This window comes from Podarcis melisellensis (assembly GCF_964234715.1).
Source record: "Podarcis melisellensis genome assembly, chromosome: 9".
Classification (NCBI taxonomy): Eukaryota; Metazoa; Chordata; class Lepidosauria; order Squamata; family Lacertidae; genus Podarcis; species Podarcis melisellensis.
In genome coordinates, this window is record NC_138541.1 from 12731338 (window position 1) to 12758560 (window position 27223).

The window sequence follows — 27223 nt, forward strand, 5'->3', positions numbered from 1 at the left end:
TCTTGCAGTCCATGGGACTCTCAAGAGTCTCCTCCAGCACCATAATTCAAAAGCATCAATTCTTGGGCGATCAGCCTTCTTTATGGTCCAGCTCTCACTTACATACATCACTACTGGGAAAACCATAGCTTTAACTATACGAACCTTTGTTGGCAAGGTGATGTCTCTACTTCTCAAGATGCTGTCTAGGCCTGTCATTGCCCTTCTCCCAAGAAGCAGGCGTCTTTTAATTTCGTGGCTGCTGTCACCATCTGCAGTGATCATTGAGCCCAAGAAAGTAAAATCTCTCACTACCTCCATTTCTTCCCCTTCTATTTGCCAGGAGGTGATGGGACCAGTGGCCATGATCTTCGTTTTTTTGATGTTGAGCTTCAGACCATATTTTGCACTCTCCTCTTTCACCCTCATTAAAAGGTTCTTTAATTCCTTCTCACTTTCTGCCACTTTCTGGCAAGCCTTAGGCTCTGTGGTTTAGACCACAACACCACCTGCCCCTAATTTTCATCAAAGAAATGTTTTTTGTTTTGTTTTTAAATTATTTGTAATTTTCATTTATATGAATTTCAATAGTTTTACAGTCATTTAAACATTTCAAAACTCAACTTCCTTCCTCCTTTTTCCGCAGTTCCTTAAATTTATATTTATTTCATCTGCGAAATATTGGAAAGTTTGGAGTTATGTGACCCCCCAAGCCAAGGAGATAAGTAACTAGTCAACTTTCAGAAGACATCTGAATACAGCCCTGTATAGGAAATCTTTTTAATGTAAGGTTACCAGACGTCCCTGTTTCCCGGGGACAGTTCTCGGATTTAGAAATCAGTCCCCTGACAAAACCCATCCATTCCGACTGAAGTTGAAAAGTGTCCCCGGATTCATTGAAAAAAATCTGGTAACCTTATTTTAATGTGCAGTGTTTTATTCTGTTTTTTATATATTGCAAGCTGCCCAGGGTGGCTGGGGCAACCCAGTCAGATGGGTGGGGTAATTAATAATAATAATAATAATAATAATAATAATAATAATAATAATAATAATAATAAATAGGTTTGTTTTTGTATTTTGGGTCATTTTCTTTTCTTCCTTTTCTCGGGGGGTGGGGGTGGGCAATCCCCTTCTTCTTTTAACAATATCTCCCCTTCTCTTTCTAGTTACAGATAGGTAGCCGTGTTGGTCTGCCATAGTCAAAACAAAAAAAATTCCTTCCAGTAGCACCTTAAAGACCAACTAAGTTAGTTCTTGGTATGAGCTTTCGTGTGCATGCATTCGTATCTGAAGAAGTGTGAATGCACACGAAAGCTCATACCAAGAACTAACTTAGTTGGTCTTTAAGGTGCTACTGGAAGGAATTTTTTTTGTTTCTCTTTCTAGTTTACTTTCACCGACATCTCTTAATAATCGCCCCCATTTTTATTTATTTATTTTATTTTTATTACCATTATTAAATATTTTAATACACCTTTTTTATTTTACTGCACACACACTAATACTGCTATTTTTTCTTCCTCCCCCCACCCTCCCCACCTACAAATGTGTCCTCTTTTTTGCTCTTCTGTGTGGCAACCCTAAACTACCCTCTTTGGTTCCCTATGCATTCCCTAAATCCGTTCCAGGCAGATTTGCCCCAAGCCTACAGATCAGATCTGGGGAGGGTGCAGGATGCGTGCAGGGGGAGGTGAGGGGTTGGAAGTCCCATTGCACAAGCGGAAATCCCTGTACTGATGGGATGCATGACCTAGATAGCCTCCGCTCTCCACACAATTAGGCTGTTCAGGGAGGCAACTGTATGATAGAACAAAATATCAGCCCTATCAGAATTTGCAAAGTGCTTTAAAGCTGAAAACCACCAGATGCACAACCCATCATTACAATAACAAAGCTTTCTCATTTCATATTTTTTTTAAAAGGCTTTTCTGTACATTTGTACAGAAGGCAGCTGAGTGAACCGGGGGGGGGGGTGTATTGAACATAATGTCGCAGCTAAAGATCTAATTATTCACCCCCTCATTCTTCTCTGTCAAGTCTGCAGCACTTTCAAAAAAAAAGGAACAGAAAAGAAAAAGAAAGGAAACAGCTTTAGTGCTAATTCTCTTTCAATTGTCTCTTTCAACACACGGGACAAACTTGGATCTTCTCCTAACTGGTTTCGCTTTTGAATGGATCTTGCCAACATTTGAGGAATTGCTATTACAAAACTAAAGCTTGCTGTTTGAGCACCGACATCTGCCCTGCTGATTAAAATAGACTCCCGACCAATTAATCAACTAAAGGTTTAGTTGCAATGGTCACCAACTTGGTGCCCGTGGGCACCACTGGGCCCTCCAGTACCTCCTATGGCACCTGCAAAAGATTTCAGTAAATTCAGTGTTTCTGAATTCATTTCAGTGTTTTTGCTACACCTCCATGGTAGCCATTTTATGACTGGCACCCACAACACTTTCTCAAAATTATAGCTGTGTCAACTGGCCCAAAAGGGTGGGCAGCCCCCCAATCTAATACTTAAAGTTTGCTGCCTTAGAGAATGGGGTGTCTTGGGTAATGTATGATAGAGAGCTGCCTTTTACTGAGACAGAATACTGCACCATCTAGCTCAGTATTGTTTACACCAACTCCAGGATTTCAGATGGGATTCGTTTCCCAGCCCTACCTGGAGATCCCTGGGATTGAAGCTGAGACCTTCTGCATGCAAAAGCAGATGCTCTACCACAGAGCTACAATGATGCAGGTGTAGGACAAAGTGAAGAAGTATTAGGGCAGGTGTCAGGAACAGGTCAGCAATAGCTCACACGGTGCCAGATAAGTTAACTCTATTCAGTGCTTTGGGGTGGCAGGGGTACGTATACCCCTAAACATTTTGTGAATCTAACAGGAGAAGAAACTAAAAATGTTTAAAACATTAGTTTCTTCTGTAGCACAGTGAATTGTCAGTTCCGTTGCTGCCCCCGATGGTGGCTTCCTTTCCTGGTGTTTCCTGAGTCCCAGACGGAAGCGGGCGTTTAATGTGTGAAGTAGGAGCTGGAATCTAGCACGGTGATTGGTCAGTTTCGTTGTTACCACCTCCGATGGCGGCTTCCTTTCCTTTCCCGGTGTTTCCTGAGTCCCTGACGGAAGCAAGCGTTTAATGTGTGAAGCAGTGTGGAATGTGGATGTGTGGTGTTTTACTGATGAAGGTTTGTCCCCATTGAGGGGCAGTGCTTATTTTTCCCGATTTTAAATACAAAATGGTGATTTTCTTGAGTCAAAATGAGAGTGCCCCTAAACATTTTTTTAAAGGAAAAAAGCTCTGACTCTATTCAAAAAACAAAATGGCTCAGAGGGTCAGGCCTAGTGAGCACAGCAACACTTCTCAGTAGATCTTTCCCCAATGAGACAGTTGCAAGGACTGAAGGTCCCTGCCTTCTCACAGCCCTCTAAGTCTCCTCCTCCCCAGGTTCCTTCCCAAGCAATCTGAGGCTCCTTCATCTTGCCTGCCTTTGCTCCACTCTTTTCATACCTCTTTGGGTTCTGGGAGACCAGAGCGGAGAGGAGCTGCATATCGCAGGAAGAGGAGACATCCTAGCTTCCTCACCAACCTGTCTCATTTCTGGCTCTTGGCTCCCCTCCTCTTCAGCCTCCACTTCTGGTTCTGGTTCTGGACTGCTCTCTGCCACAGACTCTTCCTGCTCACGAAACCCTGTTTCCTCTTCAGCTTCTGACACCTCCTCTCCCCAGTCTGCTCCCTGTTTTCCCTCTGACCACTCATCATCATCCCACCACCAATCCCCTGCCTCTGAGCTTTCTTCCCCTGGGGGTTACCTTTGGGGTTCCCCAGTTGGTGCCTCCAGCCAGTCCATGACAAGATGCTGCCAAAAGAGAGCAGAAAGGAGGGCTTGGTGGATTTCTTCAACTCTTCACATTTCAGGAAGAGCAAGCTCTACAAGAGCCGTATCTGGGTTGTTGCTCCAGCTCACCACAGGGAACCAAATTGCTCTGTCTGACACTTCAATGCACATTACAAATCAAAAGCCAGGGACTTCCACTCTCCTTCTGGATAAAGCAGGCTAATGTGTGTGCATGTTTTTAAAAATGTATTAAACATTAAGAATCAAAGCAGAGGATTAGAGCTACTGGGAAGTTCAGTGTAAGGTCAGGATAACACAGGCTGTCAAGACGGAGCAGCAACAAAAATATTGAAATGCCTCTAATATATGCAGAGAGGGTTTGATGCCAAGAGAGCCATGAAGTTTTTTAGGTTAATGCAACAGAGCGGGAGAAGTGGTGCAGATGGTGGTAGGCGGAAGGGGAAGAAGTCAGATCATTCCTTCCAGAAAAGGAAAATTGGCACATCGCACCTAGAGCTCTGGGATAGGTTGTGATGCTGTGAAGAAATTACCGGCCCCCACAAAGAAGAGGGAAATTGACTTGATGAGGAGAGAAAGGGGGATGCTTATGACCTGGGGGCCGGATGCGGCCCAATCCCCTTCTCAATCCGGCCCATGGACGGTCCAGGAATCAGCGTGTTTTTACATGAGTAGAATGTGTCCTTTTATTGAAAATACATCTCTGGGTTATTTGTGGGGCATAGGCATTTGTTCATTTCTCCCCCAAAAAATATAGTCCAGCCCCCCACAAGGTCTGAGGCACAGTGGACCGGCCCACGACAGAAAAAGGTTGCTGACCCCTGCTTTAGATATTCCAGTTACTGAATCTGCAGGCCTTAGGATAGAATTCCTGGCATCCTTGTCTACAGGAGAGTTCTGGAGCCTACTTTGGTAGGCAACTGTTTGCAGGGACAACGGCCCCAGCTTCCTTATAGCAGTGGAGGAACGCCCATAGCTCAGTAGTATGGAGTAGTATGGAGTTTGCATGCAGAAAACCCCCTAGCATCTCTATGTTGGCCTGAAATCCTGGAGAGTCACTTGGAGTTGCTGCTACTTTTACAGAAAAAAAGGTGCCAAAACTCACCATGAACACCTCCCTCGTACTCTTAGAAAGGCAATGGCCAACCTGAGAGGTGCCAGAACTCAGTTCCAGTGAGTTCAGGTTGGGTGGGAAAAAGCCCTGCTTGCAGTCAGCTTGGATTTTTGCTGGTGGTGGCATCTGTCTGTCTCTGGAGACCATGGAAAAGTTCACCTTCAGGGGTGAAGTCAAACTGTTCATGAGTTACAGCACCTGACGTGGCTGTAGAGGCTGATACAAGAGATAAGTCAGTGTAGATAATTCTCAGGTAGATGGACCACTGGTCTGAGAGATTATCCACACTTACATTTTGCCATAGTGTCTACCTGAACTGAGTTTTGCCTGGGGGAAAAAGCCCTGAATATTTCTATGGCAGTTCTGGAAAAACAGAGGGCACAGTGAAGCGTTTTGAAGGCAACTGATTTCATGGAATAGATGCACAGTTCTTCAGTTCCTCGCCTTGAACTTAACAAGGTTTAACAGTGCTTAACTTTGATGGAATTGTGCCCCCAGTTAAGATCAGGCTGCCAGCTTCCCAAGGGGAGTCAGGAAGAATGGATTGTTTGACTCCAGGTTTCCTGTGGCCAGAAGCTTATTAATTCTGCATCTCTCTCTTTTTTAATAAAACATCTTGCTAAGCCTCTGAATGCCAGGTGCCCAGGGAGAAGTGCTGCGAAGATTACAGAGGAATCTGTGTAGCGCTTCTCAGAGAGGGAACCACACAACCTGCCACAATGGCTTGGGCAGCCAAATCTGTTCCACCAGCAGTGTGACACTTCATTTCAATAAAACCTTCAGACGCACAAATTCTAGTGTTTGAAAAGCCCGGCAGATTGAGGCATCTGAATCGTTTATGGTTACAAAACACCGAGATAAAATCACCCTGTGAAATTTAAAAGCCCCTTACTCAACTTCTGTAAGCATACCTTCATTTCCCACAATGCCCTTCACCCAAGCTGCTCACGATGGGGTGCAAATATAAGGCTAAAATGGGATAATCCTCTGATATGTCCCACTTTTCCTTAGGACGTCCCTATTTTCATTGGAGAAATGCTGGCAGGTATTGAGTTACCCAGTATTGAGTTATCCAACCCCCAATTTATTATGTTTTTATATATGATGGAAGCCACCCAGAGTGGCTGGGGCAACCCAGTCAAATGGGCAAGGTATATTTGGTAAAATTATTACTCTTGTTGTTTAATGGGATGTACCTATTTTCATCCATGGAGTAGCAATGTTGTTGTTTAATGGAATGTAGAGTTGGACACGACTAAACAAGAACATCTGTTTTCATCCATGGAGTAGCAATGACAAACCTAGACAGCATCCTAAAAAGCAGAGACATCACCTTGCCAACAAAGGTCCATTTAGTTAAAGCTATGGTTTTCCCAGTAGTGATGAATGGAAGTGAGAGCTGGACCATAAAGAAGGCTGATCGCCCAAGAATTGATGCTTTTGAATTATGGTGCTGGAGGAGACTCTTGAGAGTCCCATGGACTGCAAGAAGATCAAACCTCTCCATTCTGAAGGAAATCAGCCCTGAGTGCTCACTGGAAGGACAGATCCTGAAGCTGAGGCTCCAATACTTTGGTCACCTCATGAGGAGAGAAGACTCCCTGGAAAAGACCCTGATTTTGGGAAAGATGGAGGGCACAAGGAGAAGGGGACGACAGAGGCCAAAATGGTTGGACAGTGTTCTCGAAGCTACCAGCATGAGTTTGACCGAACTGTGGGAGGCAGTGGAAGACAGGAGTGCCTGGCATGCTCTGGTCCATGGGGTCACGAAGAGTCGGACACGACTGAACAACTAAACAACAACAACAACCTATTTTCATCAGAGAATGTTGGAGGGTATGCAATACATAGACATTCCCATTTTCAGTATGAATTAAACCAGTTATACTTAACAACACCTGGGAAGCAATGGCCCAAGAGGTTTTCCATTTGTCCTGTCCTTTCCAGGCATGGATGGAAGTGATTTTGCCTTTGCACCACCATTTTTCCTGGGAAAACTTTCTCTTTACTGCTGAATCAGAGAAATCCACAGAAAAACTTGATTGACATTTGCTCCGATTCAGCAGTAAAGAGGGTTTTTTTCCTGGCTGGGGGGGGGGGGCAGCAGGACAAGTAGACATGTGGATGAGTCCTTAAAAACTTTCGAGAAGCATTTATTTTATAAAAACCTATCTAATGATGCCAACTTTGGAAAGAGTAAGAGTAAAAAAGCAGGCTGAAATCTAGTGTTGCGTCTTATTAAAACTGGCACAGAGAATCGGGGTTTTTTTGTCGACTTTGATTCCATTTTTAAATAATACATGGCAGCCTCACACTGAGCCATCAAAACGCAACCAACTTTTGAGTTCTATCAAGATTTCTCTTCTAGTGCTGATTGCGGAGCCGTTTATTAACATTTCAGTCCTTTGTCAGGTCTTGTCCTTTAATATACCGAGCTATCAACTTGTCCAGTCAGATAGGAAAAAGAGACTTAAAAACAATTCAGGTTCAATAACGGGCAGCATTTCAAAGACTGGATGCAATTTATTTCCTGCACGGATGTCCTGACCAATTCCTTCTGCCCTTTTCCCTTGACCTGCAATGTGCTTCCCTCCCATCTCATTTATCGAAGATTGTGGCAGTATTTCATTTCCAACCATGGGTGAAAAGCAAAAAAAAAATGTCTGCCAGCAGCCGTTGCGCCAATTATGTCTCTATCTCCTTTCCAAGAACCTCCAGGTTATGTTATCAAAATTTATCAGGAGCAGATTTATAGGAGATATTTTCTTTCCCCCACTCCCCCCCCCCTGCTGTCACTGAATCAACTTGACATCCAGTCTTCTCTCAGAGTCTGGCATGCTGTTAGCACAAAGGTGAGAGGGGCTGTGGACAGTGAGCTGAAGAACTTGCAAACACCATGTAGAACATCTCAATACATTGCGGGACACCCAAAAGCTTGTCCAGCTGCAATGGCTGGACGTACCTGAAGTAAACACATTGCGAATCCCTGAACCTTTTAATGATATTGCCTAGCTGGGATGGATGGATGAAGAGATGTGTTTATGTGGGATAAAAAGTCCAGTTGCAGACGACTCTGGGGTTGCAGCGCTCAACAGCTTCCGGGTCATGTGGCCAGCATGACTAAGCTGCTTCTGGCAAACCAGAGCAGCACACCGAAACGCCATTTACCTTCCCGCTGGAGTGGTACCTATTTATCTACTTGAATTTAACGTGCTTTCGAACTGCTAGGTTGGCAGGAACAGGGACTGAGAAACGGGAGCTCACCCCGTCGCGGGGATTTGAACCGCCGACCTTCTGATCAGCAAGCCCTAGGCTCTGTGGTTTTTAGACCCCAGCGCCACCCACGTATGTTTATAGAAATTTCTGACTTCATGTGCCTTGGAACGTAGCCTGCTGTACAGAGGTAGGAGTCACACTGTTCCACCCCTTTTAATAATAATAATAATAATAATAATTTTTAAAAAAATATTTATACCTGCCCTTCCCGGTTCGAAAACCAGGCTCAGGGCGGCTAACAACAAATTTAAAACACTTTAAAACACTTAATTATAAAAGCAGCATAAAATACAGTATAAAAACATGAATAACAATAAAATTCAAAAATCAATTAGATAATCCCTAGGGCTAGCTGGCTGAATTGGTTCTACTTGGGCCAGCGAGGAGGCCAGGGGAGAATTAGCTGTGCGGTCTCAGAGCGGGTGAGTGGGCTTTGCCTCTATACACAGCCACAACTGGCATGTGGATCTTGGAAAGTTGTTCACAACATCTGGACTGGAAAAGATGCTCCTCAGCCCTTCATTAAGGGCTTTAACCCCTATCACCATTATCCTCTGCTGGCTTGCATAATAAATCTTAAGAATCTCCCTACAACATCCCTGCTCTCTGCTTATGACCTGCCTGGCTTCATTCTGCTCCTTAAATTTAAGAGTGATGGTAGCATTTATACGGAGAACATATCTGAGCATTCTTCACAGGCGTTACCAAAGTATTCTCACAAAAGCAATGTCTAAAGAAGGCCAGTGTTACCCCCCTTTTGAGGATCAGTGGCTGAGGGGTAGCCTCAAAATCATGACTTCCCGGCTCACCACTCACACTCTCTGAGCTGCGTTGCTTCCACCAGATTTCATTTCAAGAGGAGGAGTTTGGCAAAATTAGGAAGCCCAGAGCTCATGAGACTCCGTGTTTTATTCATAACATTTGTGCGCCTGTACTTATCAAACATTGCTGGAATAAACAGGCATTAATTAAATAGCCAAAGAGCTCACAAACTGAGCAAACATCAATTAAGGGATTCCATCAAAAGCCTAATTAGAGAGCTCATTAAAAAAATTTCCAGCCCCTAAAGGAACTCCACCCTCAAACAAATTCCTACACAAATAAGCAAGAACTTGCTGCAATTTTGTCTAGACTCAACTCAGTTGTGTCATACTGAGAACAGGATCATCATTTTAATAGCAATTGGGGGAAAGATGTATGAGTGGCTCTGAAAGTCCCTTTACCTCCAAACAATGGGATACAGGTGGCACTGTGGGTTAAACCACTGTGCCGCTTGGGCTTGCCGATCAAAAGGTCGGCGGTTCGAATCCCCACAAAAGGGTGAGCACCTGTTGTTCGGTCCCAGCTCCTGCCAACATAGCAGTTTGAAAGCACACAGTGCAAGTAGATAAATAGGTACCACTCCAGCGGGAAGGTAAACAGTGTTTCCGTGTGCTGCTCTGGTTTGCCAGAAGCGGCTTAGTCATGCTGGCCACATGACCCGGAAGCCGTTGAGCGCTGCAACCCCAGAGTCATCTGCAACTGGACTTTTTATCCCACATAAACACATGGCCACATGACCCAGAAAAACTGTCTGCGGAAGCAGACAAATACTGGCTCCCTTGGCCTGTAAAGCGAGATGAGCGCCGCAACCCCAGAGTCGTTCGCGACTGGACTTAATTGTCAGGGGTCCATTTACCTTCACCTTTACCTCCAACCAAGGCGCATAAACCACAAACATTTAATGCAGAGGTTTACAAGCTGTGGTCCATGGACCACAAGTGGTCTGCAAGATTCAATCAGGTGTTCTGTGAATTTGCAGCTGAAGATGGGAGACAACACATCCATTGCATCCAATATTGATATTGATTATTAATTCTATTTTTATGGCTTCTTTCATTTCTTATGTACTGCGTTTTATTGTATTGCAATTTGACCTCCATGGAATTCATACCATGATACAACGAATACAGTATATGAGAAATAAAAGAAGCAATAAAAATACAATTGAAAATCATGCAGCATCTAGCAGGGCAAACTACAATTCCTACAATAGGCTGAAAAGATATTTCAAGTGGTCTGGGGAGCGATTCAAAACACTTTCCCTCTCCTTCACCCAAAGAATCCACGGAATGGCAATTTGTCAAGCATTCTGGGAACTGTAGCTCTGAGAGGGGTAAACTACAGTTCCCAGAATTGGGGGTGGTGCTATTTAAATGTATGGTGTATATACTGCCTGAATGTCCCAGAAATGTCACAGTGTAGATAGCCAGCACCTCGCCAGCATTGGATATTCAGAGATAAACTACCTTTGACTGCAGAGTTTCCATTTTGCCCTATTATGGTCAATAGCCTGTGACAGATCATTTGCTACTTTTAAAGATAATGTTAAAGCCATCTAACCAAGTGGCCAGTATCAGATTTTGTGTCCATGAACTCCTTACGTTACATCTGTATTAGAGGGGAACTACTTCCATTTGTTTCTCCTGAATCTACTGCCATTGGATTTAACTGGAGGAACTCATTCATTTTTTTCCCACGTTCTTCGTAATTTTATACATCTTTGCTGTGTCTCCCTGCACACACACACACACACACAAACAAACAAACAAACAATTTAGCATGTTTCATGTTGCAAAGGAACAGAACTTGTGGTTTTGGTTTGAAGGCACAGGAGGGCCAAAAATTCACAGGAAGGTTAAAAGTACATGGGGATGTTTTGTTCAGGACGATGGTCACAGGAAGGTCAAAGGTTTAGGCACAGAGGTTTTGCTCAAGTTTCTTCATAGGTGTTGTGGGGGGGTTGCAATTAAGGGGAAATAGAAACTTATCAAAGACTCTCCTCCTGATCCACTGAAAGTGGAGAAGTCAAAATATTGTACAGTGGTACTTAATTTGTTCCGGAGGTCCGTACGTAACCTGAAACTGTTCTTAACCTGAAGCACCACTTTAGCTAATTGGGCCTCCTGCTGCCGCTGCGCCGCCGGAGCACAATTTCTGTTCTCATCCTGAAGCAAAGTTCTTAACCTGAAGCACTATTTCTGGGTTAGTGGAGTCTGTAACCTGAAGTGTGTGTAACCCGAAGCATCTGTAACCCGAGGTACCACTGTACATACATCAATATAGAAAACTGGGTAAGCCGAAAGGTTGTGGGGTCAGAAGTTTGAAAAGTTGGAGGTGAAGAATTGCAAGAAATAAAAAGAGATGGGGCACTTTAAGAGATCCAAAACATTGGAAAGTGACAGAGTGCACAGGAAGTAACCAGGAGAGGGCAAGGAAGAGACCAAGAAGCTGAACTAAGGGATGTAAATTGATAAAAACTGCCTTGGATAAGGAAATAGTGCAGTGGAGATGTAGCTGTTTTGATTTTGTTCTAATGGCTAACAACTCAAACTCACCCGCCCTCTGAAGGTTAAACCAAACATCAGCAGTCATTTTCACTCTGCCTGCCCTGAAACTTACAAATATCACCGGACTGAATACTGATCCCAAATCGAACAATTGCAGCACCACGGACAGCAGCCTGTGCTACCGTAAAAGCAAGGGGAAGATGAATGAGATTTTTCATTTACTGGTTCATGTGTCCATTGCTTCCTGCTAAATGTCGTATCCTAAGAAAAGGCAAATCTATTCTTCCTCTAGGGCACCCCATGAAAGAAAATAGTCTGAAGAGGGGAGCGGGACTGCCACCGATATTCTAGTAGGGCTGTTTGTGCTTGGAACATGCTGTAAGTCATTTAAAAAAAAAACAGTTATTCGAAAAAGCAACCTATAAATGATTAAACAATTAAGATTAAGAGATTATGTTCTGCAAGTCCCTTTTAGCTGCTTCAAGTGGAAAATTGACATCATAAAAAATCTAACGGGCAGAGGGGCAGAGTGAGTTGGTAAGTGGTGGGCTTGTAGTTTGTTTTTTCTTCTGGATGTTGAAAGCTGGCTCAGCACAAATGTCAAGAAGAGGATGTTAATGGAGATAGAGAATTCTCCAGCAACCCGGAAATTAGATTCAGCATATTATCTTTCTGGGCCTGAACCGTGCTTCCCCTCTCCTTTTCAAGAAGTGGAATCCACACATGCTAAGATATGGAAACAATGAACCCCAAATACCCATTTTCTTCAGCTTTCAAGGGGTGGAGGGAATGTGGTTTGAGTATGCATGCACATTAGAGCAGGCATCCCCAACCTGCAGCCCTCCAGATGTTTTGGCCTACAACTCCCATGATCCCTAGCTAACAAAACCAGTGGTCATGGATGATGGGAATTGTAGTCCAAAACATCTGGCGGGCCGAAGGTTGGAGATGCCCGCATTAGAGACTTGCATCCAGTCGAAATGTGAGAGAGGGACTTGCAGCATATGCTTCTTTACTCAGAAGTAAGTCCCAGCTTACTCTCTGGAAAGTGTGCATCGAATTAGAGCCTTAAACTGAGCTTTTGCATCTTTGTGATGTCCTGCTGTTTAAGTTACAGGGAACCAGGCAGAGGGCCTTCTCGGTAGTGGCACCCGCCCTGTGGAACACCCTCCCACCAGATGTCAAAGAGAACAACAACTACCAGACTTTTAGAAGACATCTGAAGGCAGCCCTGTTTAGGGAAGCTTTTAATGTTTGATGTATTACAGTATTTTAATATTTTTTGGGAAGCCGCCAGATGGGTGGGGTATAAATAAATTATTATTATTATTATTAGTTCCATCCTCATCTCTGTATTGCTTCTGCTGTTTTCAAATGTGAGAGAGACACCTCGGAAAGCCTAGATCAGGATGAGGAACCTGTTGATGGACCTCAAAGACCAACAGGGACACCAACTTGAACAAAATATGGAGGGGGCAGGTAAGCCCCACCCCACATAATCAACCACATGACATGGTGCATGCATGTCATTTGAATGGCAACTCTTTGGGGGGCACCCACTCCAATATTTTATTGGGGAGGGGGCAAAGACCCCCTCAGCCCCTAGGAGTTGGATCCTATGAAGGCCATCACCTGACCATGCTGGATGGGGCTGATGAGAGTTCAACAGCATATAGAGGGCCACACATTCCCCATCCTGTGTCTGGATTCAAACTCAGAGCAGGCCCTGGAAGACGTTATGGGGGGATGGCTGACTCTCTCCACACAAGCACTTCCAGCGGTGAGGTTCTGTTGCAGATCCCACTTATTAAGGATACTAGAGTGGGGCTGGGGAACTTTGGCCCTCCCGATGTTGCTGAACTCCCACCAGCCCCAGCCATCATGGCCAATGGCCAAGGCCGATAACTTGGAACCCAGTTGTAATCCAACCACATCCCCTACCCCTGTACTAAAAGAATACAGTGGTACCTTGGTTCTCAAGCTTAATCCATTCCGGAAGTCCGTTCCAAAACCAAAGCATTCCAAAACCAAGGCATGCTTTCCCATAGAAAGTAGTGCAAAATGGATTAATGCATTCCAGACTTTTTAAAACAGCAACTTAACATGAATTTTGCTATCTAACGAGACCATTGATCCATAAAATGAAAGCAATAAACAATGCACTGCAGTCACACAATCAGTCAATCAGTAGCAGAACTGGGTTCCACACAATCACAAAAACAAAAGAACCACAAGAACGCAAAATAAATAGCAAAATCAGCCAGACCTCAGCGTAACACTCAAAACGAAAGCGTGGCACTCAAAACTGAAGTGTGGCACGCAAAACGGAAGCAGAACACTCAAAACAGAGCATGTTCAGCTTCCAAAAAATAACATATTTTTCGCTCTATAAGACGCACCAGACCTTAAGACGCACCTAGTTTTTGGAGGAGGAAAACAAGAAAAAATATATTCTGAATTTCAGAAATCAGAACAACAAGAGGGATCGCTGCGCAGCGAAAGCAGCAATCCCTCTTGCTGCTCTGGCTTCTGGGATAGCTGCGTAGCCTGCATTCGCTCCATACGACGCACACACATTTCCCCTTACTTTTTAGGAGGGAAAAAGTGAGTCTTATAGAGCAAAAAGTACGGTATTCGCAAACTGGAACACTTACTTCCGGGTTTGCAGTATTTGGGTTCCAAGTTATTTGAGTACCAAGGCGTTTGAGAACCAAGGAACCACTGTAGTCTGATGCTAAGCAAAGATGACTCTGATAAATCTGCTAGTTTGGAGAAGTACACCATCTGCTCAAAGCCCCTTTGAGAAGAAGTGGGGAAGAATTATAATGAGGAAAGAAACTTCACCTTTCTCTCTCGAATAAGCAACATGTGGATTTCTCAAGCTAAATATGATACTGGAGTCAAAAGAAGCTACATCACCATGGGAAATCCCCACTCACCCACCTTGGTACCTGGGATTTCTTGATGCAGGATGCAAAAGACTGAACCTGCACTTTGACATGCAAGCCATATGCTCTGCTATAGAGGCAAGCTTTCTCTGTTCCTGCCTGTCACTTCAGGGATCTTTCTGAGGCTGATCTATCTAGCCTCAGGGCTTGTTATTAATATTGTCATCTAAACACCCCCAGAGGAAAGAAGTCTTTCGTCTCCACAGGGGTTCACAGTGCAATGCTTCAGCTTAAGAACACCAGCAAACAATTATCACTTCCCTCTTTTTTCTCTCTCCCCACCAAGCCTTCTTTCAAAGGCAATGTTAAACGAGGGAGGCTTGCTCAGGAGTGAGTTGCAAATAAAAAGACTAGGATTCCAGTGCAAAAACCTGTGCCAAATGGGATAGTAGGTACTGAATTGCCCAAACAAGACGTGAAAGTATTTTTGTATGCCACAACAGCTGCTAGGATTTTACTAGCCAGAAAATGGAAAACACAAGAATTACCAATGGTAGAAGAATTGGCAGATGAAGATGATGGAATTTATGGAGCTGGCTGATCTCACCGGGAGAATCCGCCACCAGAAAGAAGAGGACTACCAAGAAGACTGGAAGAAATTTAAAGACTATTTGAACAAATATCTTAATATTAAAGAAATGTAACCACTTGAAAGAACCAATCAGGCCTAGGATTAAATTATATTTAAATATATAAATAAGAAAATGTACTATAGGAAAGGTAAAGAAATTGGAATACGACTGTAATATTGTTTGATGAAATAATGATATTGGAAACTGCTACATTCAAATTAAGAGGAAATTCAGATGGAGGAGATTAGAGGAAGTCAACTAAAATGTTTATGAAAATGGATTTCAATTAATTAATTGAGTTTCTTTTTTTTCTGTTTAGGTATTTTAAGTTACAGATAGGTAGCCGTGTTGGTCTGCCATAGTCAAAACAAAAAAAATTCCTTCCAGTAGCACCTTAAAGACCAACTAAGTCAGTTCTTGGTATGAGCTTTCGTGTGCATGCACACTTCAGTGTGCATGCACACGAAAGCTCATACCAAGAACTGACTTAGTTGGTCTTTAAGGTGCTACTGGAAGGAATTTTTTTTGTTTTAGGTATTTTAAGTTTGTTATTCTTTTTTCTTCTTTTTCATTTCTCTATTGTGTTGTTGCATATTTTATTCTTTGTTATGTTTATTGAAAATTAATAAATATTATTGTCAAAAAAACACAAAAAACAAATGAGAAACTGGTCAGGGGCTTCTGCAGGGCAGCTTGAACCACTCTTTCAGCGCAAACCTACTATTGCCAAGGTCACCCAGTATCAAACTAGATATGATGATATCCAGATCTTTGGGTGAATGCAGCTGTTGGCTCAAAGAAAACTTAGATGATTTGCCTTAAGCAAAGCATTTCTTTAAAATAAAAAGGGGAGAAGGGGCAGGGGAACTGGGGTGTGATGCAAAACATGTGAGGCTCAGGAATGGGGACCTGCTTGAGATCCTAGGCTGCATGCACACCACACCTTGAAGGCACCTTCCCACCACTAAATAATCCTGGGAGTTGTGGTTCGCAAAGGGTGCTGGGAATTAATAGCACTCTGCAGGGTAAGTGACAGAATTCTTTGGGAGAAGCCAGGAACCGGACCTGGGGCGTTAGGGCCAAACTACATCTTACACCAAGAAACCCGTGTTTAATTCCTCATTTTTATTTCCCTAAATGTGGAGGTGAGGCCGTTTCAAATTTAATCCTCCACGTAGTGTGAGCTAGGGACATACAGTGGTACCTCGGGTTAAGAACTTAATTCGTTCTGGAGGTCCGTTCTTAACCTGAAACTGTTCTTAACCTGAGGTACCACTTTAGCTAATGGGGCCTCCCGCTGCTGCTGCACCGCCGGAGCCTGATTTCTGTTCTCATCCTGAAGCAAAGTTCTTAACCCGAGGTACTATTTCTGGGTTAGCGGAGTCTGTAACCTGAAGCATCTGTAACCCAAGGTATCACTGTATAAATTTGTTTCCTCTGCTTCTACTTTCCCAATTCATCCCGCATCCCTGCTTTTTTGCTCCGTGGTGGGAAAATACAGGTGTGATACATGGGGACCTATATTTTCTCCCCTGCGGACCAAAGTAGAAGCTTGAGTGGGTCAATTTAGATTGGAGAAAACAGCAGGGAGGCAAATAGTTAAATGCCCCCCCCAGCCCTCACGCTGCTTCCCCATTTATACCAGCAGCACACAGGCACACACGCTCTGTTGTATCAAAGTCAGGATCTCCTGGAGAAACTTCTTGCTGGCCCCTTCTACACTCAAAGCATGTCCTCTGCGGCTGAGCTACAACCCCTCCCCCTATATCCAATCCCAGGGACTAGTTTGTATGCCATGAAGCTTTCCCCAGCCCTTCTTCTCCCTCCTGGAAATCCACGATAGTTTTGCAATGGATTTCCCCTGCAAGTGGGATTATTGCTGCTCAGCTCTTTCCACTGGCTGCCTATATTTACAGTGAGATTAATGAATCCTTTATTAAAGCCCCAGCTATTGAGATTGAACTTTATTCACGGCAAACTGGGCGGCGTGTAAAGCTATGCATAGTTTTAATTAGTCCATTTCCCTCAGAGGCCTTCGGCTTGAGGTTCGGGGAAGGAATCTGAGTGGCTGTCAATAAATTAAACCATTACATGAATGCAGCAATAGTCCCTTCTCTTTATTCACTGCTGAAAGCTCTATATATAGGACACCTAGAAACCCAAAGTGATTCATCAAAGAGTCCATTATTCTGCAGGAGCTTAGGCTTTTCTGCTTCTCAGTGGGATTCCTGTTTCTTTGAGGCTGAGTTCAAGGCATAAATTCAACAGATGAAGATGGGGTTCCAGTTCCCAGAAAAACAGAATATACCGTAAATTTCGCTCCATAACACGCAGATTTTTCCTCCTAGAAAGTAAGGGGAAATGTCTGTGCGTGTTATGGAGTGAATGCCTAGAGATGGCGGGGGAATCTGCTGCAGTTGTGAGCTGTCGGTGGCTTGCTTTGAAACAGCAAAGTGGGTGTAAGCGGCTCCTGTCAGCGAGCTGAGCTGGGGAGGAGGGAGAGAAGCAGAGCGGGCTTGGCTGCTTTACCCCGTCCTCTTTAAAACATCCTCTCTCCTCCCCACTGAGCTGCTAAGTAGCTGCAAAGCTTTTCAGCCAGCCTAGCTGGGAGGAGGGAGAGAAGCAGAGCGGGGTTGGCTTCTTTAAAAGAACCCCGTGCTCTCTGTCCCTGCCTGCAGTTTTTTGCTGTCCGATGTTGGATTAGCCACTATAGGGGCTGTGTGTGTGTGCTTGAGCTATCGTTCTCCTCCTCCTGCTTCCCTTTCACTCTCCCTGCGCTCTCCCTCCGACTTTAGAATTGACACTCTGTGTGTGTGTGTGTGTGAGAGAGAGAGAGAGAGAGAGAGAGAGAGAGAGAGAGAGAGAGAGAGGGCTCCTTCTCCTCCTCCTGCTTCCCTTTCACTCTCCCTGCGCTCTCCCTCCGACTTTAGAATTGACACTCTGTGTGTCTGTGTGTGTGAGAGAGGGCTCCTTCTCCTTCTCTTGCTTCCCGTTCACTCCCTCAGCGTCCCTGCGACTTCCAGCACCCTGCGACTTTAGGGCCAGTTCTCTCTCTCTCTCTCTCTCTCTCTCTCTCTCTCTGTGTGTGTGTGTGTGTGTTTTGACCTCACTGCGCTTGTTGGGGGAGAGTGTTGGTCGTAATTTTTCTTGATTTCTCTCAGAGTGGTTACTATCATGGTTTCCTTGCCGGGGAGGAGGGAGAGACGCAGAGCCTGCTTGTTCTAATGGAGCAACGCCAGAGAGGAGCCTCTCCTGCATTATCAGCAGCATCCTTCTCCACACCCCCCACGCGTGCTCCTTGTCCCTTGAGTTCTTTTCCTTCCCTCCCCACTTAAAACGTGTTTACAAAGCACGGATCCACATGGATCCTCAGGATTTTTGCACTAGGTCACCCCAAATTCACCATCAGATCACATAGCATATCCATGGCTACAGCCTGCACCAAAAAACACCCACACCCACTGTTTCATGGGGCCGCAATGGTGCAAAAACGTGGTTACAAAGCATGGATCCACATGGATCCTCAGGATTTTTGCATTGGGCTACCCCAAACTCACCGTCAGATCACATGTCTGTGGCCACAGCATGAACCACAAAAATCATACATCCACTGTTTCGTTTAGAATATTTTTTTCTTGTTTTCCTCCTCTAAAAACTACGTGCGTGTTATGGTCAGGTGCGTGTTATAGAGCGAAAAATACGGTATCTCCCATTCCTAAGCTCCCATAAGCCCCTTTGTGTACCTATTGGGTTTCCCAATAGGAGATTAGGGGAATCTGCCAGTATACTGGTGACCATTGAAGGACTTTCTCCATCTACAGCAGCCATGGGGAACCCTGTGACTCTCCAGAGGTTGCTGGACTTCAACAGCCCTGTCTTTGGTCTTTCAAATTTCAGCATACCCTGTGCGAGGCCAAAATTCAGCACCTTCGGTTCTGCTCAATTCACTATGTCATAGTTGCATAGCCCTGTGGCTCCCACTAGGCTCGACGCCCAGTGTGGCAGAACTGGTCACACTGCCCTAAATCGACCTCTGACTCCAACTATAATTATATGATTCTAATATCCAATAATAATAATAATAATAATTTATTTATATCCTGCCCTCCCCAGCCAAAGCCAGGCTCAGAGTGGCTAACAACAGTAAAAATAGCGCAGTTGACACAAAATCACAGTCAATTAATTGAAATACATTCTAAAATCAATTCATTCTAAAATCAATTCAGAATCAAATTAATGGCAACCATTGGGCTAGAGTTCTATGAGGTTTACAGACGGAGGGGGTCTGTTGGAACATCTCTGCCTTGAAGTCCCTGCAGAAATATGTCAAGTCCCGCAAAGCCCTAGTCTCTTGTGACAGAGCATTCCACCAGATCGGGGCCACAGCCGAAAAAGCCCTGGCTCTGGTCGAGGCCAGCCTAACTTCCTTATGGCCCGGGATCTCCAAGATGCTTTTATTTGAAGACCATAAGGTCCTCCTTGGGACATACCAGGAGAAGCGGTCCTGTAGGTACAAGGGTCCTAGGCCATATAGGGCTTTATGAAACACCTGTTACTCAAGCTTTATGTGGGTTAAGTTTCAGGTTGAGCTCCTAGGCAACATCATGCCAAAAGTTTCCCCTTTCTCCAAAACTGGAGGCAGCATCCCTGGTTAGTTCATTTATTTGCCTATATTTATTAAGACATTTATTGGCAGTTCTTCAGCCACCACTCAGAGAGCATCTTACAAAAGAGGGAAAGAAATAAAAACACAATGAGACGTAACAGGCAAATTTGGCAGACACTTAACAAGTCCTGCATAAATGAACACACATCAAATGGCCTAGAGCAGTGATGGCCAAACTCAGCCCTCCAGCTGTTTTGGGACTACGATTCCCATCCCTGACCACTGGTCCTGTTAGCTAGGGATGATGGGAGTTGTAGTCCCAAAACAACTGGAGGGCCAAGTTTGGCCATCACTGGTAGGCATATGAAAATAAAACCACTGACTTTTTTCTCTCTTGAAAGTGAAAACAGATGATGTCAGGCAAACCTTTCTGGGGACAGACGCCCATGAAAGGGTTGTTGTTGTCATTTAGTCGTGTCCGACTCTTCGTGACCCCATGGACCAGAGCACACCAGGCACTCCTGTCTTCCACTGCCTCCCGCAGTTTGGTCAAACTCATGCTGGTAGCTTCACAAACACTGTCCAACCATCTCGTCCTCTGTCGTCCCCTTCTCCTTGTGCCCTCCATCTTTCCCAACATCAGGGTCTTTTCCAGGGAGTCTTCTCTTCTCATGAGGTGGCCAAAGTATTGGAGCCTCAGCTTCAGGATCTATCCTTCCAGTGAGTACTCAGGGCTGATTTCCTTCAGAATGGATCGGTTTGATCTTCTTGCAGTCCATGGGACTCTCAAGAGTCTCCTCCAGCACCAGAATTCAGAAGCATCAATTCTTCGGCGATCAGCCTTCTTTATGGTCCAGCTCACTGGACCGTAAAGAAGGCTGATCGCCTGAAAATGCCCCATCTCTATTTACGATGGCTACGCAGACACCATAAATTTAAAGCACAGTTGATCCCATCCACTCCTCAAAATCCTGGGGGCTATAGTTCACTTTTCACACGGCTATAATTCCCAACACCCTCAAACTACAGTTCTCAAGATTCTTGGGAGGAGCTTTAAATGTGCCTTGAATTTCTACCACCCACTTTCCTTTACATGTTGGATGAAGTGAGGTATCTGAGGTGGCACTTAATGGTCTGACAGATTCAGGCACGGGGAGGGGGGATATGTGATTCAGGATTCATGGGTCCTAAGCTTTTAAAGCCAGCACTTTGTATTGTGCTTGAAAATGGACACACACACACACCAGCTCACACACACAAGACTGTACATATTTCAAAATTTGCAGCACTGGATCTAAAACCTGCTGGAAATGTAAAGAAAAAGATGGTACATTTTATCATATGTGGTGGAAATGCAAAAGGGTTAGAAATTACTGGGAAATGATACATAATGAATTGAAAAAAATGTTTTAAAAGACTTTTGTTAAGAAGCCAGAAGCATTCCTCCCAGGAATTTTAGATCAAGATTTTAAAAAAGAAAATTGGAAATTATTTATGTATGCAACCACAGCGGCAAGAATTATATTAGCACAAGCTTGGAAGACAGAAGTAATACCAACGAAAGAACAATGGCAAGGGAAACTTATGGAATATGCAGAACTGGCAAAATTAACAGACAAAATACATGAAAAGGATAACAAAGACTTTAAAAGAGAATGGGAGCCATATATGAAGAAACAACATAAAGAATTGGACTCACTGGCAGGGTTTGAATAAACAAACACAATTGTATATAACAAAAAGTATTGGGAAAATTTTGGGAAACAACACGCAGGATGAGTAATATGGAAATAAAACAAAGTGGGAATATGAGAGAAGTCCAGGGGAGGAGGGGGGAAATATGGAAAATTGTTAGAGAAATATTGTTATAGGATGTATACATGGGGAAACCAATAAAAATATTTTTAAAAAAATAAATTTGCAGCACTGGGCGGGGGGGGGGGGACAGACTCTACATGGCCTGGTGAATCCAAAGATACATTTGAAACATCAAACACACAGGCAGAGAAGCTAAAGGCCTCTTTCATCCAACACACAAAAGCAATTCCAGACGAAGAAAGTATCAAATGGAATTAGAAGCGCTTGCTAATTCACCCTCTGTTCTTCCCCGAGTACCAAATGCTTCCCGACACTCAACTTGATGATGCTGAAGCCTTTTGTGCTGTCAGATGTAGGCGCTGCCAGAGGAGCCAGCTAATTTTAGACGACCCCAAGAGCTGGTTGGCTGGGCCTGTGCCTTTTGATGGGAATTTCGGCAGCAGCACATTGCTCTCGTGGATCTGAAGTGTGCATGGCACGGGATGCCAAAATGTTGCACAGAATATATCTTGAAGTGAAATAACAATAATTAAAAAATGTCCTCCTACACATGTGTCGAATGAAGAAGCAAAAGCTTGCAGTGCTTGAAGTCTTGTTCTTCAGTAGCTCCTGCCATGGTTTGCAAGGCCATCACAGATAAGGCCCTGCTCCTTGCAGACATTAATCTAACCATCACAGATTATTGAGTTCAAAGCAGCGCGTCATTCGATGATCACGTTGTGGTGGGGAAGAGAAGGGTTCTGATGGGACAAGTCATCCCCAAAGGTCTTCTGGACCAAGGGGCTTTATAAGCAAAAGCCCATCGCTTTGAATTGTGCTCAGAAACTAATCGGGAGCTAGTATAATTTCTTCACCACAGCTGTTTCATGCTCCCATCAAGTCCCTTGCATCTTTAACTGGATAATGGTACACACGCCCAGCTTTCTCCCACAGCTGAGCATCTGAAACTTCTCATAAAAGTGATTTGCAAAGGAGGCAATTATATCCTTGTCAGCTGCAAAAACCCAGCCTGCACCTGTTGCAAATTTTTAAAAAGTTTTTATTGCGTTTTTAAAAACTAGTTCCCCAAGTAGATTTCTCCCAGCCACAGACCTAATCATCCCATCAGAGTCTGAAGTCTAGAGGTATATTTTTCTTTCTCTCTTTTAAAGTACAAATTGCTTCCTCCATGGTAGACGGGGGGGGGGGACCTAAATAGGTGGAGTCTTGGAGGGACTGTACAAGTTGCCATCTGAGCATCTGATATACGCTCTGTGCTGTCGGCTGAGAGGAGTACATTTGCTTCTTCATATGCCCCCTCCTTGCGTATTTGTCAATAAGCACATATTACAAAGGCAGAGACATCACCTTGCCGACAAAGGTCCATATACTAAAAGCTATGGTTTTCCCAGTAGTGATGTATGGAAGTGAGAGCTGGACCACAAAGAAGGCTGATCGCCGAAGAATTGATGCTTTTGAATTCTGGTGCTGGAGGAGACTCTGGAGAGTCCCATGGACTGCAAGAAGATCAAACCGATCCATTCTGAAGAAAATCAGCCCTGAGTGCTCACTAGAAGGACAGATCCTGAAGCTGAGGCTCCAATACTTTGGCCACCTCATGAGAAGAGAAGTCTCCCTGGAAAAGACCCTGATGTTGGGAAAGATTGAGGGCACAAGGAGAAGGGGACGACAGAGGACGAGATGGTTGGATAGTGTCTTCGAAGCTACAAACATGAGTCTGACTGAACTGTGGGAGGCAGTGGAAGACAGGACTGGCTGGCGTGCTCTGGTCCATGGGGTGACGAAGAGTCGGACACAACTAAACGACTAAACAACAACACAAAGGCCCCACAGCTCTTCAGAACCCCTTCCTCCAAAAAGAAAATAAACATGGCAGTGCTTGTTAATTAGGTCCTTTCTGGGCTTATATTTTGGGTTCTGGGGAGCCTGTGTGGAAGAAGAAGGTCTTATCGTACAAAAACACAGGGCCAACAAAAGAAGGGTGATTCCTGTAAAGCCATTAACTCAAGAGCCTACCAAAGCCTAACTGCACCACAGGTGTGTTTTAGAGCAGCCCAGGTGAGCCATCAGTGAAGCCTGGATGAGCTGAGAGCACACCCTAAAACATCACCCAGAATCGCTTGCAGTGGATTCCCAGGTTCCCTGGTGCAGAGAGCTAGAAAATCAGTGGCTTAAGGCTTCTGTCCCAGGAACTCAGCCCAGTGTGTCTTCCAAGAAAACATCCTTAGCCCTGGGCTGCTATAATATTCCTCCCTGCCTCCACTTTGTATTCAAATTTCTGCTGACAAAGAGCTGAGGACAGCACAAAATACACTGGGCTTAATCTTTACTTTTGCCATAAATCGTGCTTATTGCTCGCTGCCTTCCTGTCATTGTTGGCTGCAAAGTTGCCTGTGCTGGACTGGCATGATCCCAAACATGGAGCCAAAACTCCATACTATGGGTGGATTTACTATATATCTGTGTATCTCCTTTCCGCAGGGAGACGTAAGTGGGAGTGGCCTATTTTGATCCTCACCACAACCCAGTGAGGTAGGTTAGCCTGAGAGACAGTGAGAGACCCAAGGCCACACCAGGTGGAACAGGCATAGCTCAGTTGGTAGCACACAAGACTCTTGATCTCAGGGTCGTGGGTTTGAGCCCTGCGTTGGGCCAAAGTTTCCTGCATTGCAGAAGGTTGGACAAGATGGTCATTGTGGTCCCTTCTTACTCTACAAGTCTATGAAACCCGGGGGTTCCTTGCCCATATGCAGCATTATTGGGAGGGAGCGCCATAACTCAGTGGCAGAGCATCAGTTCTGTCATCTTCAGGTAAGGCTTGGAGAGAGCTTTGACTAAAATCCTGGAGAGACACCACCAATCAGTGGGTCCCCAGATGTTGTTGGACTACAACTCCCATCATCCCTGAGTGCTGGCCTTGCTAGCTAGGGGTGATGGGAGTTGTAGTTCAGCAACATCTGGGGACCCACAGGTTGAGAAAGGCTGGTTTAGACAGCACCGAGGAAGATAGACCAGTGGTCCGACTCAGGACAACACAGCTTCCTGTGTTCCTGCGTACGTGTATAAATCTACACATTCCAACTTTAGAAGTCGTGCCGTCTAAGCAAGACGGAACCTTGCCAAAAGATGCAAAAACCAGCTTTTAAACTCCTAAATACAATGCCCAGGAGCTGAGCCAAAGTTGGCCAAAGTCATCTCAGCTTCTTATTTGCGAGAATCGTCTTGCATCGCTGATACTTAGAAAGCACACACGAGTCGGCAACCTTCTTTCCCCCCTGTCGTTTTCCAGCTCCGCCACAGTTAAAATACACCTTCTTCATTCACATTCTGGACCTTGTGTTCCCCTCTACACACACACACACACACACACACTTGCATTTGACAGTTTACTGGAAGTCACTTTCTAGTTCAATTTCCTTTGGGGAATCAAAAGAGGATGCAGACTTTACACCGAAAACCTCTTCCTAGACTAACAAGTGCCCTGGCTCCTTTCTCCTCCCGCCCGCCTGCCCCCCCCCCCCGCCACCACAGCAGGATGATTTCAATCCTCCAGAGAAGCAGGCGGGAAATATCCCTGCTTGGGGAAAAGCTACAGATATCCCCAGCATGTGCTGCGGATGTCAAGAGGGTGCAATTAAACTCCAGTCAACTGACAGCTTAACGCACTGATGTGTCAAGTGGAAGTCAGTTCTGCTCTTGTGTTGGAGAACCACAGGTGGGTCCATCTCCTCCACAACCACCACCACCCTTCTTTTTACCCCACTCAGAAGGCAGGCTGGCTAGCACTTGAAGGGTTGGGGGTGGCTGTGATGACTGTGGAGCCCAAATCTGGCCAAAGGAGGCATTTTGAAGAAGAAAGCAAGCACAAATGCAACAAGGATATCATCAGATTTTTTTAGCTTGCACCTGCACCCTGCAAAACCCCCTGGCGCTTACCTCGAACATGGGGGAGTGTCCCTTGCCCGGCAATGTGCAGCCCAGAAGCACCGCGAGAAACTTTGCCATATACAAACAGAGAGGAAGGGTTTTCGCCCAGAGATCTTGTTGACACAGGTAGAATATCCTTTGAAGGCGTAGCAGCAGCAGCGGCGGCGGCAGCGGCAGAGAAAGAGAGGTGCTTCCTTAGAGCCAAGCCCTGGCCATTCCTTCCAGGAGAGAGAGAGTCTTGTTTATCCAAGCTCATCCTTCCCCACCATTGTGCCAAGGAGATGGTGCGATGGTGCGGAGGATCCCCTCCTGACTCGCCCAGGTCTGACGCGGCCTTAATTTGCGAGAGGTTAGGCAGGAATTAGACAGATCCTCGGCAAAAGAGGGGACCAGAGCTGTGTGATGCTTGCTTCCAGCCTTTCCCAGCAAATGTCACTATTACTACAGTGAAAAGGGGGAAGGGCCCCGCAAGGGGGAGGCAAGAGGGACAACGTTTGCAGCGCATGAAACGGCTGGGAGGGGAAAAGAAAAAGGCATCGCCTTCTGCATCACTGGGTGGTTTTAGAGGGAAGGGGGGGCGCAGGATCGGACCTGCGCCAAACTGTCTGTTCGCAACAAGAGCCGAAAAGGGGTCAGGAGGCTAGCAAAGGAACCGGTTTCAGATCTAAAGCTGGATCTTTGCGCACCAATTTCCAGGCTGGCTAGGGGTGTGCAAGCCAGATCGTTTCTGGTCCCAGAGCAATGTATGTAGATTGGGCACCTCTGCCGCAATTGCACACACACTCAAATTTGTGTTCTCTTTTCCAAGTGGGATGAAGATTCCCTTCACTCAAAAAAAAAAAAAAAGGCTGGGGCCAAGCACAAGTAGTAGTAGTAGTAATAATAATAATAATAATAATAATAATAATAATAATAATAAAAAATGTCAGTGGAACTTTTCCCCATAACATTATTAGAAAAGGCTTAATCGGTTGAATTTCTGCCTGCCACACAGCTGTTAAGAGCCCTGCTGATCCCCAGCGTCAATGCTAAACCATGTAAAAGAACTCAAGTTACAGATACAGGTAGGTAGCCGTGTTGGTCTGCTGTAGTCGAAACAAAATCTAGGACTTGCCGATCAGAAGGTCGGCGGTTTGAATCCCCACGACGGGGTGAGCTCCCGTTGCTCGGTCCCTGCTCCTGCCAACCTAGCAGTTTGAAAGCACATCAAAGTGCAAGTAGATAAATAGGTACCGCTCCAGCGGGAAGTTAAACGGCGTTTCCGTGCGCTGCTCTGGTTTGCCAGAAGCGGCTTAGTCATGCTGGCTACGCCGGCTCCCTCGGCCAATAAAGCAAGATGGACGCCACAACCCCAGAGTCGGCCACGACTGGACCTAATGGTCAGGGGTCCCTTTACCTTTACCTTAAGTTTGTTATTGGTATGAGCTCATACCAATAACAAACTTCGTTGGTCTCTAAGGTGCTACTGGAAGGAATTTTTTTATTTTGTTTCAAGTTACAGAGATGGTGAGCCAGTTAGCGCAGACCTTTCGACAGTTGCTCCAAGTCTGGCAATGCTATGCTCTACGCTTGGAGCAGGACCCGACATGTCATTTCAGATGGGAAGCGGCTGGGTTGTCGGAAGAGATATAGGATTTGCAGCAACCGGGGTCCACTCTTGGATAAAGTCAAGGTTAAATTGTTTAAAAGCAAACAGCAGTGTGTTCCAAACACAAACACTGTGGTTATTTATTATTTATTCCTCATAAAATAAGTGCAGCAATGCAATCAGCACAGGTCAAACCACCACTTTTTCCT

At 45.0% G+C, this 27223-nt stretch overlaps 1 protein-coding gene across 1 annotated transcript in view; it reads right to left on the reverse strand.

Moving 5' to 3' along the window:
- Positions 1 to 25543, reverse strand: part of RASGEF1B (RasGEF domain family member 1B) — a 255920-nt gene extending 230377 nt beyond the window's left edge. Inside the window, exon 1 of the mRNA XM_081925120.1 lies at positions 25436 to 25543. Within this exon, the coding sequence (XP_081781246.1) occupies positions 25436 to 25504 (69 nt within the window). The 5' untranslated portion in view covers positions 25505 to 25543. The remainder of the gene's footprint in view (positions 1 to 25435) is intronic.
- Between the last annotated feature and the right edge of the window lie 1680 nt (positions 25544 to 27223).